Below are 15365 nucleotides of genomic sequence, written 5' to 3'. Positions count from 1 at the left end.
AATGTGCTGGAAATAGTATGTTCATGTTGTACTTACCGTTTTGTGCATGTTCACTCATGAAAGTTAGCTTGAGTTTGTCACACTATATTTATTGCTGTGTGAATGATGTTGGTAGTGGTTAGACTATGTATTTTGAACACAGTGCCTAACTGCTGCCCTGCCTGTATAATTATTAAGTAGAGAGAATGGTTTGGGAAAACAGCTTTGAAAAAAGCACCTATTATAAATGAATGATTACTGACTTCACAAAGCGTTCATAATATTGACAGCCAGTCAGGAAAATTAAATGAACGTAATCAGAATAGTGATTACTTTTCTCAAGAAGTGTGTGTAAGAAAGAGAGGGCAAACATTTGTACTTCTTGGCATCTTAAGACCAATATTCTACTGTGAAAAGTGGCTTGTAGAAATGTGGCTTGTTATGTACTTGGGTATATATATGACAGGACCTTGAGTTAGTGAAAGCTTTGAGCTGGGTGTTGCTAGACCTCCTCTCGAAGTCAGCTTCTCAAAGCAGAGAAAAAGGCTTTTAAATTCAAATTTGCAAGTTTTATTTGAACAAAAACTAGAAAGTTAGCTTCTTACAAAATAGAGTCTTCATAATGACCTGCGGGGGACAGATTTATGCACAACTGCCTGCTTTGTTCAGGTAGGTTCTTGCTTCAATAGTTGGTTGTGTTTAAGTTGGCTTGGCAAGTGGCAGCAAAGTGGGAGCAGTTTCTTTGGTTTTTTAGGGCTTTTTTGTCATAAGTAAATTTTAGTCAACTAGAAAAATACTAGTCCTAGGTTTATTTAATAACTGGGAGATAGGGAAACTGAAGAAAAGTTGGGGAATTATTTTGCCATTAAGTTGATAGGGGAAGAATATAGGAAAGAATCCCAGTGCGCACACGCAATTGAATATGGAGTTCTCAGATGTTGGGAAATTGTAAGGAAGTTCTTAAAATTGACGTAAGAAAGTTACTGTTAATCTCACTGTCCCACATTCTGGACATCCTTTGGGTTTGGTATGTGTGTTCTTACTTTTCATGCTTAATGTGGTGGTTGCTTTTACTATCAAACAAGAAGGTGATGCTAGTTCCTTACGCAAATGTCACCTTCAAGCTGATTAATAACAGTAATTTATATACTGGAAGCAATAGTTAATTCTGTGAGGGCATTTTGGTTTTAATTATTAATAAAAGTTTGATAGTACATATGTGGGTGCAGGGTAGCATGTGTGAGCATATCCTAGTTTTGCTTAATATTTTATATGTGATCTGCATAATTTGTCCTGTTTTCTTTTAATTCAAAGCCCTATTACCTCTTGCGTGTGCAATTCTGGGACTTTTCCTTACAGTTGCCGCGCTGGTCTTAAGCAGCTCAGTCCCTTCCCCCATCTTCACTTTCTGGCATTATACCCTTCATTGGAAAACTACAGGCTGAAGTGGAACAGGGAACTGATCCATGTGTTTAGTTTCTCCCCATTCTTGGCTTTTCACTACCACTGAGAGGAGAACCACAGCTCAGTTCTCTAGATGCAGTTTTGCTGGTCTAATGCATAGTTTTCTATGATCCAAAATCATTTACTTGTAAATAACTTTAATTAAAATATGAATGTAGTCTAAACATGAATATTTTTTATGTATGTTAGAGATTTGCAGTAGAAGTATGGTATCAGATTTTTATTCTTTCTTTGCTAAAAGATGCAGAAGGCAGAAACTGCAGAGATGGCTGATGAGAAGGGATGGGCTGCTTGGATTAGGATTATTTTGGGAAAGGCTATTAAGAGAGAAACTGGGATTGCTTTGGCCGTTTTAGAATTAGTATTTCAGCCCTTGTAGTAACAATTATTTGTTCATGTCTAAAAAAAAATTACACTACTTTCAGACAATTTTTCTGATAACTTTATGAAAGAGTTGCTTTTGTTAAAGGCTCTTATGCTTTCTTGATTATCATTGTTCAGATGTATTAGTACTTGCTTTCACTAAGCCAGTTTCCTTTGAATCTTTGAATATGGAGTGTATTTCAAAAGCTCTGTATAGGTTTAAATGGCTAGAAAGAAAACTGATAAGCCTGAAAATTAACTTGTAGCAAAGACCTGAAAATGAGAGAGTTCTCACAGTCATCCAGATGGAAGTTTATCTTTCTTTAAATCCTTATTTTAATAAATACATACTCTCCGGTGCATTCGACATAAATCACAGGTACCACTTAGTTGTATCATTTCAATTTTATTAGATTATTAAAGTATTATAGGTATTTACACAGATTTATCAGAGCAGTTGCTCAGTTTTCAGTTCTTTTAACTCAAAGTAGTTACAATGTAATATTGCAGGTTGTTAAATTTTGGGGCCTAAATGTTTGGCTGCAAGTTAGCGCGAGAGTAAGATGTTGCAGAATTGATTGAATGCTCCAAGTATCCTTCTGCCAGAAGAAAATGATTCGCTGGTTTTCATCAGCGAAGTGTGAACATCTGTAAGGAACTGCATGTTTTGTTTCAAGTCATTGGATTAAGGAGCTCAGCTCTGCTATGGAGCTCAATAGGTCTGTACCCCAAGCACCAGTGCGCTTTCTGCTCCAAATAGCAAAAGGGTGGCTGGGGAAGTCTGCTCTTAGTGATCTTTTGGTAAGGTCTGTACAGCTGTGAAACACACACAAAAAACCCCCAAACCACACCCCTCTCTCCTCCTCCCCCCCGCCTCCCCAACAAACAAACACACAAACACAAAAAAAAAAACCCCAAACCCAAGCCAACTAATGACATGGTCTCTGTGAGAAGGTTGGGAACATGGAATGCTGCTTTTACTGATGTCTGCTGCCCTTTTCTTGTGCTGTGCATATTAGGATCCCGTTAAAATTTATTCTCATATATTTTTGCTGTTTCCAAGTAGGAAAAACGGAGGCATGAGGTGTTACCCTATTCCCAAGGCACCCCGAATCCTCAAGAACAATGAGAAATATTATTGCGTGAAATTTCTTCCAGTTTTGTTTTGCAGTGTAAATGGCAACTTGCTTAATAAAGAAAAGCAGATCTGACCAGAACAATTGATTTGTGGGGTTTTATTTTGTGGGGCTTTGGTGTTGGTTGTTTTCTTTTTGTTGGTTGGTTGTGGAGTTTTTTGATTGGGTTTATTTTTTTAGTTTACCACTATAGTTCGCATGGCTCGTTGATGTAGTAAGGCAGCAATGAATTTCATATACTGTTCTAGAGTGGTTTTTCTTGAGAAGAACTTAATTATTTTTTTCATTCTGTTCCCACACCTCCAGACACTTAACTGGAGGAAAAATGAAAACAAACTTTTATTAGTTATTTTAATGCTTTAGTAATTTTTAAATTTTTATTTAATACCAACCCTACCTTAAAATGAGTGTTGTCTTGAGTCATATGAGTCTGGTTATAACTTGTGCTGAATTGTATCTTAATGGAGTCCCATTTGATTTCAGCCTGTTTTTTTCTTTGACCGTAATACTCTTGTTGGTCAAAGTGAATGTGTGAAAGCCATGTAGAACAATGCAACTAAAATGACGTTCATGTAACATCATAGATTTTGTGGATACCATTTACATGTTGTGAAGTTCTTTGATGGATTATAGATCGTATAGGAAAGAGTGGAAGCTAGAATTAAAAATAATACTCTTGAAAAGTAACTAATTGCAATTTTATCTCTCTCTCTTCTTTCGTCTTGTTCTTCTTTTTTCAGCCTGGATTTATGGTCTGGCTTTGGAAAGAAATTGTTAATTGATTAACTGTTGCCTGCATGCTAATAACACTGAATTCTGAAGCCCACTCTACTTTCTTGTATTATTTGAAGGCAGGTAGTCAAGAAAGCAGTCACAAGTACTTTGCTTCCCCAGGCCCTTTATCTCCTGTGAGGCTGAAACCTTAGAAAGGCTGCTCACAGAAGTGGTCGGTTTTTGTTGTGGATGGAGGCTAATGAGTTTCTCTGGCTCCCTGGCTTATCTTAGGTTTCAGCACTGCCTGCTGTGAGGCATTCGAACCTGTGAGAGAGAACTGGCCAGTGGAATGGCTTTAGGGTGACCTGGTTTTGGGACCTTCATTTTTCCAGAGGTGTTTGGGGAGGATTCTTTTGCTGCATAGCTGCTGTTGTTGGCATTCTGTGGGACCATGTTTCTTGCATCTTCTGTGCCACAGATGTTCCACTGTTCCTTTGGGAACATGGGGTGAACAATTCCAATGATATGAAGTGTGGTGTCATAACTGCAATGCTTTCCTCCTCCCCCTTAATTTCCCTTGGACACAGCTGTTGCAGAGCTTACCCAAGCCTAATGATTAAGAGATTGGTGTGTACTGCCTGATACCATCAATTAAACTTTACCCAGATCCTGGTTGGTTTTCGTGGGATGCAGTTTACACAACCTATGGGATCCTGTCACTACTGCAGTACTATAAGCAGAAAAAGGTTGAATAAACTGTTGTACCTCATCATGTCAGGTCAGAAACCATGTAGCATCTTTATTTGTACTGCAATCCATATTTATTCTTTCCAGTGTTTAAGCAATACAGAGAGTTGATGTGAAGTGCCTTGGGGTCCTTGCATCTCTATCAGTACTTTTAAAAACTATATACTATGATGTTGTAATATTTCATAGGTCTTTTGAACTTCAAACTAGTAACTGTTGTGTATGTTTTAATGAAAACAGATTCATGCTAACTTTGTCCTTAAAACTACTATACAATTACTAACAGTTTCCAGTGTTTGACAAGTATTCCTTAACTTGACATACTCTTGTGTCAGCCATAAGAAGTTCTGTCTTAGGCTGGCTTTTTACAAGTATGTCCAAGTTTTAGGAAATGAACATCAGTTCTTTACTATTACAATTTTCTGGTTGAAATCAGTAAAAGTTCTCATTTACATGTTGTATTGTGGCTTGGAAGGTCGTTTGCTGTTTTCTGGTGCTGACAGAGCATTTGTGCCTTTAAAAAGTTGACCAAAGGAAGTGAAGTGCTCTCTTGTTTAGGGGCATACTTTCAGAGTAAAAGTGCATATTTCATTTCTGCAACTTTCTGCTGTTGTTAGCATCTTGTGTACATGAATGTTGGATAAACTAAGCTTTCTGTGTGCTCTTTTGATGCACTTGGTAAACTAACAAACCATGAGAAAGTTTACATTCATTTTCCTATTTTATTAAGTAAGTCTTTTATCTGCTGAGAATTAAGAAAACAGCAAAAGTAGTAAGTAGTACATTCCGCTTACTGTACTGGTCAAGCACATACTATTATTTTCTGTGAAAATGTTCCTATTGATCTATGTTATGTCTTCATAGTACAGCAAATAGTCCTCACTGTGTTTCAGTAAAATTGATTTTGCTGTGGAAGTGTCAACATTGGGGTAATGATTGAATCTGAAAGCTTGTTTGCAGAATTATGGTCTTGCTTTGTATTCATATACATATTTATGTATATTCATATAGGGGTTTTAGAAATATAAATTAATCAAGCTTGATCTGTTTGACAGTTCTTTCATCCTTCTTCAGAGTGTAAGTTATTGATGGGGAATGTCAGCCTCCAGTGAAAGCAGTGGTATATCACAGAATTACATCTTGAATGCTGTTGTGTGTGCATTGGCCGCTTCAGCCTGCACTTTTTTGGTGAACTTTATTTTCTTAATAGCAGGTGATGATTAAATGACTTCTACAGCATGTTGTTTGAGATCTGAAACACACAATAGTAATAGAGTTCCTATAAGGGGTTTGTTAATCTGAGCTCTGTTTTACAAAAATTGTATGAATGCTGCTTTCCTTTGAAATTGATCTTCAAAAAGAAATCCTGTTTTGTATAATAAGATGCCAGACTCACAAAGATTTCCTTTCTTGTTTCATAGACGTTCCATCTTCAGAGCAGCCTGAACTGTTCCTAAAGAAACTTCAACAGTGCTGTGTCATTTTTGACTTCATGGACACGCTTTCAGACCTTAAAATGAAAGAATACAAGCGCTCCACTCTTAATGAACTGGTGGACTACATTACAATAAGCAGAGGCTGTTTGACAGAGCAGACTTACCCTGAAGTAGTTAGAATGGTGAGTTCCTTCTTTCTCATGGTCTCTTTAAATCCACTTGCAATTCCAGTTACGCATTGTGGGCGAAATTGAACGCTGGAGTAGGTGGATTAAATGAGGCCTTTGGTTTGTTTTTTCTAGTAGACATCACTTGGAGATAATTCTCCAAAGACAAAAATATTAATTTTTGTATATTCTTAATTAAAGTCAAGTAGATGATGGTTATTACAGTGTCACAAATGCATGAAAGGAAACCTGGATTGTTTCTTGATGGAGAAAGACAGCAGCTGTAAAATCAGAGTTCCTCACGTTTTCCCTATCTATCCACCCGCTCCCCCACCCTAGTATAAATAATGTAATGTCTTTGAAATTTATCCAAGGTCTCGAGAGCATACTGTAGGTGGAGATAGCCTAGAGTACACACAGGTAATGATTTTTAAAGCATACATGCTAAAAATGTTGTATATGGTCAGCGTGGAAATTTCCTGGTTGTATTATGTGGGTTCTTTGTAGCTGCCATTAGAGTGAGCAAGATTATGTGGCAATAAAGCCATACCTTGTATATATAGATTGTAAAATAGTAGTGTTTTGAATGTAAAAATGGAAACAGTAGCAGATACTGGCTATATGGTGAAGAACGTTTATTGCGATGGGCGAAATTAGTCACTACTTTCATAATGTTTATTCTATACCATCATACAGAACCCTTATAACCTGTTATCTAAATGAGAAGGCAGTTAGTTAAATATAAATCTGATGATGTTGGTTTCCTAATGGTAGTGTGTGATCATGGAATCCACTGGCTATGTGCTGTAAGAAGGAAAACATGAATAGATTTTACATTGCATTATAGATGCTCATTATTTCTTTTCTGACACATGGACACATGCTGTGTTGCTTGTCTGAAGTACTTAAAAATAGCTGTAAATAGTGACAGAACCATCAAGCAGTTAATAATGAAGAAAAATAAAACAGTGTTAAGGGTGTATAGAAAAATCTTGATATGGCTGCTTTGTGTGTGTGCATTGTCAGAAAGCCTATAATTATGTGATCAGATTCTTTCCCTTCTCCCTCACCCTCTCTTTCTCCCTTCCATACTGGACCAATCTTCTGAATGAACTGCTTTCAATCTGTTGTGCTATTTTATTCAGCATGTGGTCTAATGCATCATTCAAATACCAGTCTGAATACAGAATTACTACTACTTTGCTCAGTTCTTCCACTGGTGCTGCACTGTAGTATCTAAAGGGTTTGCAAATGTTAGCTTAATCTTACTTGTACCCCTTGTGATGAACAAAGTATATCATACCCTTTGTATAGACAGGACACTGGTGCACAGGTAACTTCAATAAAATCAGGTATTTTTTCTGTGTGTAGGAGATGCCTCCAAACTCACCTCCTGGGAGAATTTGGTATTTATTTTAGCATTTCTGTTATTGAGGTTGTGTTCTCGTATTGACTTTGGTTATAGTTGTTTACTGCAGCAATATTTGTAGAATATAGATGCTGCAAGTTAGTGTTGTCTGTTGGGTCCCAAGAAAGAAGAATTTGATCTGTAACTGCTCATCAAGTTCAGTTTGAATCATAAATCATAACCTGTAAAGCAGTCTGAACTTGAACTGTAGAAGAGACACAACACCTCTTTGCTGTGTGTCCGACTGTCTTTGCAGTCACTTATGTTCATTCATAAAACAGCTTTTATCTTAAGGAAGTGACACATTGCCTAAATAGTTTGAAAAGCATGGTTCTAAGTAATTTTCTTTAAATATAGTTTGTAACTGCAGTATGGAGGAGTCGCTGGAAGTAAAGATACCGTGTGAATTTTTCCAGTGGATTTTACAAATACTTGCTAATGGAGCTTCAGGAGTTCCAGTTTCAGCTTTACTCATTTTTGATGGAATACTGTTCTGTCTTTTCTCCAGTATTCCCCTGATCCTTTCATTGCATCATGCCCTTCATATTTCTTGCTTCTGCCTTGCATTTGGGCTTCAGTGCTGAGCTCAAGGTATGTTTTCTTTTCAGTGCCAGGGTACCTAAGTAGGAGAGGACTGAGAATATTCTCAAGTCCTGTATCTGGCTACTCTGTGGCACCTGACTGCCCAAACCTGGGGTTTTTTGTTTGGAGGTTTTTTTTTTTGTTTGTTTTTTGTGTTTGGTTCCCCGCCCCCCCCCCCAATAAAAAGATACCTGAATAGTTAGGGAAGTAGACATGCTTTTTTCTCTAAAGAATTTCCTGAGAAAGTCCTAATATTTAAGTTTTGTAAGAAACTCCAGCCTGCAACAGACACCTGTGTGTTGATGAAGCTGTTGGAAAGTTGGAGTCCAGTAATTGTGCCTGTTGCAGCCAGCAGTGTTCTTGGTGCATGTGCTCTTGGAAAAACCCTTTGGTGGTTGTATTCCATGTGGGCAGGATGCTGTGCTCCGGAATTGAATTTGTGAGAGTGAATCCATGGCAAACGCATGAATGATTTCTGTCTATCACCCCAGCGAATGCTAATGAAGTGTTTCCATTGAACCACATCATCAGGGGTTTTGTGGGTTGCAGGTATTTTGTATTTTACAGGTAAAAATGCTTTTTTCCTCCTTGTCTTTGCTTATAAAAGCGAGACTTCCCCATCACATTGACTTCAGTTGTACAGGCCCTAGAGGGAAAGGAAGGACTTCTAATATTGTATGAAAGAAGTTTTCAGTGCATATTGCTTAGTGAAGAGACAGCATTAGTCACTTTGTTCTGAAGCATGATGTTTGGTGTAACTTGTTTTTTCAGGAAGTGCATGTTCTTGTTTCAAGAGGAACTGTGCTTGTAATCATATACCAAGAGAGACTCAACTGCACACAGTTGACTTCGTGAGTGCAACTGCTGCCTTTATCTGCTTTTGCAGATTTTCATCTAGGTCTCCAACTGTGTTCACAAAGGAGCTGTCACATTGACAATCTCAGATCTGTCATGATAGTGAAGAAAACAGCAGTATCTATGTCCTGAGCAAATGAGTGTCCCCATGGACTGCCTGCTACAATTGTCACAGGAGTGTTGTGATTGAAAAAACAGTATCTTAAAACTGATCAAAATGGAGCACAAGTGTTCTTTGTCCCGTTGGAAGGTCTCCTCCCCGTTACATTTTGTGTTTTTGAATCCAGGAATTAATATTTCCTGCTTGGTCCTTTGGGCTTCACCTTTTAGAGGTGAAGGGAAGTACTGTAAAGAGGGAAAAAAGAAAGAAACTATTTTGTGAGTTTTGTTATCATTTAAGAGCATAAGACAAGGTGCACCACTCCAAAGCTGGTATTTTAAAAATTAGTAGTATTTATAAAGAAGTATTAACGGCTAAAAAGTGTTTTCCTATCTTAATTATTTAAAACATCAAAAAAAAGTAGTATCTGTTGAAGAGCCTTTTTTGTTTTAAAGTTTTATAAGATATGTTTATGTTGGTGTTCTCTGTTCATGACCTAAAAGGAGTTTGGCTTTGTAGATGCTAGAATAGAGAAAGGTTGCCTGTAAAGTTCTTCAGAAACTCTGAGATTTTTAATTACTTCTAAAATGTAATGGTGTTATGTTATAAGGGTCTGAAAAAGTCATTTGTGGTAGCCAGCATAACAGCTCCTCGATATTTTTACTGCCAGTTATCCTAAGTTCATGGCATTAAAACCTAAATCCCTAATTGTAATATCACGTTTTCATCTTGTTCTCTTGAGCATATAATATGCTGCTGTATATAGCTAAATGTGAAATCATTTGGCTGTTTGTCACCCTGTGCTTCTTTAAACTGCTCTCTTTAGCTTGATAACATACACAAGTGCTTGGCATGTTATTGGTTATTTTAAAAAAGAGAATGAAATTGAATTTACTAATGGCCACCAAAGCAAGCTTGCAGTGTCCTCGTCACTGTCATCAATATCAGTTGATGGGAAGAGCAGTTGGGATTTGTGTTAATGGCCATAAGCTGGACAGATTTATTCAGGAGGGTATTGCTCAGCGTGCTTCCCCTGCAGTTTGATGTGTTGTTCAGAACGGCATATGACATTCTTTAGAATTAGGCTAGTCCTAGGAAAAAAGGCCCTTGCCAATTAAACCACACTCTGCTAAGAAGGAAATGCCAGTAATGTGGCTTTATGAGCCAATAATTGGACGCTTAATCTAAAATGTGTTCCTGTCTGAGCAAAATGTGGAGGCTAAACTAATGATGCTGATATTGCTGGTAGATTAAGCAATGGTAGTTGAATGAATTAAATGTTTGTTATTATCTGTGGTATCCTAAAGGGTGTATGTAGTAGAGCTTTTTGTTTCCTGGGTATTAAAACATAGATTGAAGAAGCTGATCTCTTTCAATTTAAAAATCGGATGGGAAAAATTGACAAGCTGTTAAACTGAGAAGTCTCGGTGAAGCTCTTTGTTGGTGAGCAGCATTTCAGCTCTCCTGTTGCTGCTTCAAAAATTGTAAACCTGACTGCTGACGTTTACCATGCTTTTTATGCAGCAGCTGTGGATGATTGGCAACCCATAAGAGATGGCTAATGAAACTTTTTTGAGATACACCTTTTAAAATGGAATAGTATTACTTTGTTCTCTCTTTTAAGTGCAGAAATGCCTTTGGCTTCCTGTTGTCTTTATTTTTTCTGTAATGACAAATCAAGTTAAATAAGACTCTAATCTCTATAGCCAAAGTGAAGCATCAATTTAGACATCTTGTGGCTTAGAAGCTGTGTTGAGGTACACAGTGAAAGAAACTTGGTTAAATGAATACCCAGATAAATACCAAATCTGCATTTTTATTTATTTTTCTTCTCAACAGAAGGGAGGGCAGAATCTGATCAGGAGTTTTTGTGACAGACCTGTTAAACATGAAGACTATCTTGTTAACATGATAAAACCCCCATGTCTTAAGGCATGTTTTTGGAAGTGTTCTAGCTGTTCAACTTCATAGGAATTATGAATTTTTAAATTTTCAATGGCTTTAGCTGTAGTTTCTGGCTAAGTATGATACCCTGCTTGCTAACTGGTCATCCTATATAGGGTTTTCTATGTTAAAATGTTCTTGGATAGAGATTTTTGTGCAAGTGTACCTATACTCAGTCTTACCTTTTTGATTTAGCAAAAACCATGTGTGTATGTTCCTGTTGGTTCTTGTATTAGATTTAAAAATATAATACTGAATGTTATTTCAAGTTACAGTCTTACAAGGATTTACAAATAAAGTTTCTTTTCTAATATGAATTTTATATAACATTAGGAATTCTGTAAAATGTTAGGAATTAATTTTAAACTCTAATTAGTAGAAGTTGAATGGATTGTTTTGAAACCATCTGAAATGCTGAAAGGAAGATGCAATGTTCTTTGACCCCCAGAACGGACTTGGATTAAAAATTGTCACGTAGATGCAGCCATGATGGAGCAAGCATGCTATGAAAAAAAAAAAAGATAAACAGCACATTATATTTTATTTCTGTTCTTGTTTCTTTAGTGTGAGGGTTATCAATTCTATAGAAGCAGGAAAAGAATCTAACTTTGGTTTCTTTTATGCATTATTTGCAAATCCCTCTGTTAGATGCATTTTATTATTCCCATTCTTTATACACCTAGTTTGTACAAAACCCACAATGCTTATTAAAATAAGAGGCTCTGATGTTCTGTACTCCTCTCAAAAAATCAGTTGGAGGCAGCTTCTCTTGCAGTAGTTGTCCCTAATAATTTTTCCCGACAGTATGTAATTACATTTACCCGTATCCATTATTCTTCCTGCTGGTTACATAGGCCTTTCATTTGTCAGACTTTATCTGCATAATAGTACAGTTACTAGGTCTAAAACAAAGAAATAAACTGGAAAAACAGTTTCTTGTTTCTTTTTCCAAGAAGAACTTGTGTTGACTGCAGCTGGTTTTTTGAGGTTTTTTTTAAGGAGTGCACATCCTCACCCCCATTTTAGCTGTGTTGTCTTCTAAAATACCTTTCAAGCATTGTGTCTGTAGATAAGCACAATATGAATCTTCTGGGGGATTGTTTTCTTGGGGTTTGAATTTGTTCTGTTTTGTTCTTCAGTTTGGAGTCTGAGACAGTATGAGTTTTGTAATGCTGTCTAGAGTTCAGGTTCAGATATTGGCAGGCTTTCACTTCATCTGATGTCTGCTCTAGAGTTGAGGGGCTCTTTCTGCTGGTGCTGTGCTTTAATTTGTCCAAGATACTTGAGTTTGTGCTGTGAATTTTTAGATTGTATTGTATAGAATTAGCTGGGGACACATTAAATAAATAAGCGTTCACTGGATCATCTCAAACCAGAGTTACGTGGAGGTAGTGAGGAGCAGGATTGTTACTAATAGGGGTACCCTGTTATGGTTCAGGTTTAGGTGACACAGAGTGGGATTTCAGAGCTCCAGTTTCCGGCAGTTTCCAGGGGTGCTGCCTGGGGATGGGTTCTGTGCTGGTCTGATCCTGAGTGTGCTCTTGAAGTGGATCTCCCATTTGTTCTCACTCCGCTTAGATGTCTGTGACAGAGAAGTCTTAGAGTTTGAAAATTCAGTTCATTTTGGACAAAATGACTACTCCAGGAGCGTATCTAATGCTTTCCAACTTGCTCATAGGCTTCAGTGCAAGAGATCACTAGAAAAACTCTTCTCTCCAAACATTCATATTGTGGACATTGCAGCTGAGCACCAGAAATTTTGTTCCACAAACTTGCTCCTGTTGCACTTGTTGGCCAACAGAGCTCTAAGGATCTCAGTTTTGCTACTTGCTCTTCTCTATGGATGGAAGCTGCTACCACCATGGAAGTAGGTGATGGTAAGCTGACAAGTTTAGGAGCCCTGATCTAGAGCTAAATTCTTGCAGGTTATTGGTTAAATCTTTGGAAGACTTAAAGCTCAAGAAAAGATGAGAAGGACTGTTTTCCCCCCACCCTGTGATCTGGTTTGTTGACTGTGTTTGCAGTCCAATGTAGTTAATTTAGTGCAGCCAAGTCAGAAGCAATGCTGCTGGGCAAAAAGAAGGTGCGTAATATTAAGCCTTGAAAGACTATATTCAGGCAAGCAGTGGTGCAGAAAAGGACCTGAGCGTTGTGGATTACTATCATGAGTATCTTAATGTGAGTTTCTGGTACAGTCACTGTTCAAAGAAATGAATGTTGATAAATTAAAATGGCAACATGCAGCAAAAAAAGAGGGAGAAGGTCTGGCATTTTATACCTACCCCAGTATACTTGCTGCGCACAGGTGGGAGCTCAAAGGAAGGAAGCAAGAGTAATCACAGGATTATAAACAAACAAGGAAACTAACAACTGCCAGGGTTCAGAAGCTCTAGCTCTCCGTTTAGCAGCACAGAGGTCAAGAAGTGTCATGTCTATATAAAAATACCTACATATAAATAGATACATACTGCATATGTAAATATATATACAGATGTAAAATAGATCTGGTGGTTTAACGAGAACCGACAAGGAATCAGGCAGATTCAACCTTGAAATCTGAAGCAAGGCTGTTGTTAGATTAGTAGTAAAACTTCAGGAGAAGAGAGTTGGTGAAATCATTTATAATGTTTTAAGATAAAACTAGATGTTACTTTGTGTAAGATGTACTTTAGTCAAGCTTCTGGGAACAATTCAATGGGTTATATAGAGACATTATAGCTGAGTGACTGCAGTAGTCACTTCAGGCTCTAAAATATGTGAATTCACAAACAATATTAAATAATATTAAAAAGCCATACACAGAAATACATTTAAGAAGGACAAGCTTAGTGTCTGTTCCATGGGCCATCGTTGTCTCCCAGTTAGTATGGCTTCACGTTATGGCTTAATTACATGTTATTGTTACTGTATGTTGTTAGTATGTACAGTAATTCAAACATTGCATGCGCAGAGATACTCGATTTCAATTTCGTATGTACATAGGGTTTATTTAGATGGTTCCACATATTGATAATAGAAGAAGAGGTATCTCCTGTGACCTAATAGGTTATTCACTTATCCTGGTTTTTTTATAGCTAATACATTAAGCTTCCCTGTGTACATGTTTGTTTTCAGGTTCCATTCAGGAAAACTATTACTGATAAAAATCTTTGTTTCAGACAGCACAGAGTAGGAGTGCTGAGCTGAAATTAAATTTGTGAAGTGTTTCTGTTACAGCATCATCATTTTTATAGCACTCTTGTGAGGGACAGAGAATGGACTTCTCAAAACATTTATTCCTACCTTCAGACTTACGCTTTTTGGTATTTTCTTTTCTAAAAGCTATTACAAATATAAATGTGGTGATAAAATCAAAGCTTTCCTGAAGCTCATTACTTCTAACTGTATATTCACAGTTCTGCATTGCCAGGTACCAGTCGTCAGATCTATTTAGAATTTGCTGCTCATTCTTTGTGGGAGTATCAGAGCAGCCTTCCCTATCTTGTTGTTTGTTTTTAATGAATTGACTTAAGTCAATGGGATTGTCTGGAAAGGTTTTTATAGAATGGTTTGGGTTGGAAGGGACATTAAAGCTCATCTTGTTCCAACCCCCCTGCCATGGGCAGGGGCACCTTCCACTAGACCAGGTTGCTCCAAGCCCCGTCCAACCTGGCCTTGAACACTGCCAGGGATGGGGCAGGCACAGCTTCTCTGGGTAACCTGTGGCAGTGCCTCAGCACCCTCACAGCGAAGAACTTATTTTTGTTTTTCTTCTGGTCAGAGTTGTGCCTGACTGACACACTGACATGGAGCATCGAGGTTTCTGGTATCTCAAATTTAAAAATCTATCATTTTAGCATTTTCGACGCGATCTTGGAAATTTTAGATTCAATGCCAATTAGTAGATATTACTGATTTGTTAAATTGGTTTCTGGCACTTGGGTGATTAAATTCTGCATAGCAGGGGAGCAGTGATGTACTTTTCTACATCCAGTTTGATGTGTGCTTCTGAAAGAGACAGTAATGGAGGATATAAGAGGAGATCTGTCATCATACAACTTTCTACAACATTAGAGTTTGCTTTACAAAAATAACATCCAGGCTTGGAGGTGTTCCTAACCAGTGGAAGACGGAAGTCAGTATGATCAATAGTCATTTGTGTTGGCTATGGGAGAGGAATCATCAGGGACTGTATATGCTGGCTGGCAGGGATGTCCTTTGGCTTGATGATCCAACAGAGGTCAGAAGAGAAATGACTCAGCTATCCAGCTGAAAGAATTTTGGCATGCTACATGGGCCCAGGGATAAATACTAAATAGATACCTTCTGCCCATCTGAGAAAAAATTGTTCTTTTGGATTTGATGAGTGTATTCCCATCTTTGTGTGGTGGCTGTCAAAGTCTCTAATGTACAGCTGGGCAGTTCATGCATGGAAGAACTTGTTGCCTGCGCTTCTCCCTTAGAGGCTTATAACATTAGCCACCCAGAGGC

The 15365-nt window shown here is 37.7% G+C and overlaps 1 protein-coding gene across 7 annotated transcripts in view; it reads left to right on the top strand.

Moving 5' to 3' along the window:
• The window catches only part of PPP2R5E (protein phosphatase 2 regulatory subunit B'epsilon), a 75922-nt gene that overhangs the window by 36939 nt on the left and 23618 nt on the right, over positions 1-15365 (top strand). For all 7 annotated transcript variants that reach the window (XM_030481830.1, XM_030481828.1, XM_030481829.1 and 4 more), the window contains exon 3: positions 5825-6021. In XM_030481830.1, coding sequence (XP_030337690.1) covers positions 5825-6021 — 197 coding nt within the window. The remainder of the gene's footprint in view (positions 1-5824; positions 6022-15365) is intronic.

The sequence above is a fragment of the Strigops habroptila genome, chromosome 4 (assembly GCF_004027225.2).
Source record: "Strigops habroptila isolate Jane chromosome 4, bStrHab1.2.pri, whole genome shotgun sequence".
NCBI lineage: Eukaryota > Metazoa > Chordata > Aves > Psittaciformes > Psittacidae > Strigops > Strigops habroptila.
The sequence above is the reverse complement of the archived record's forward strand: the minus strand, read 5'-3'. Positions and strand labels throughout refer to the sequence as shown.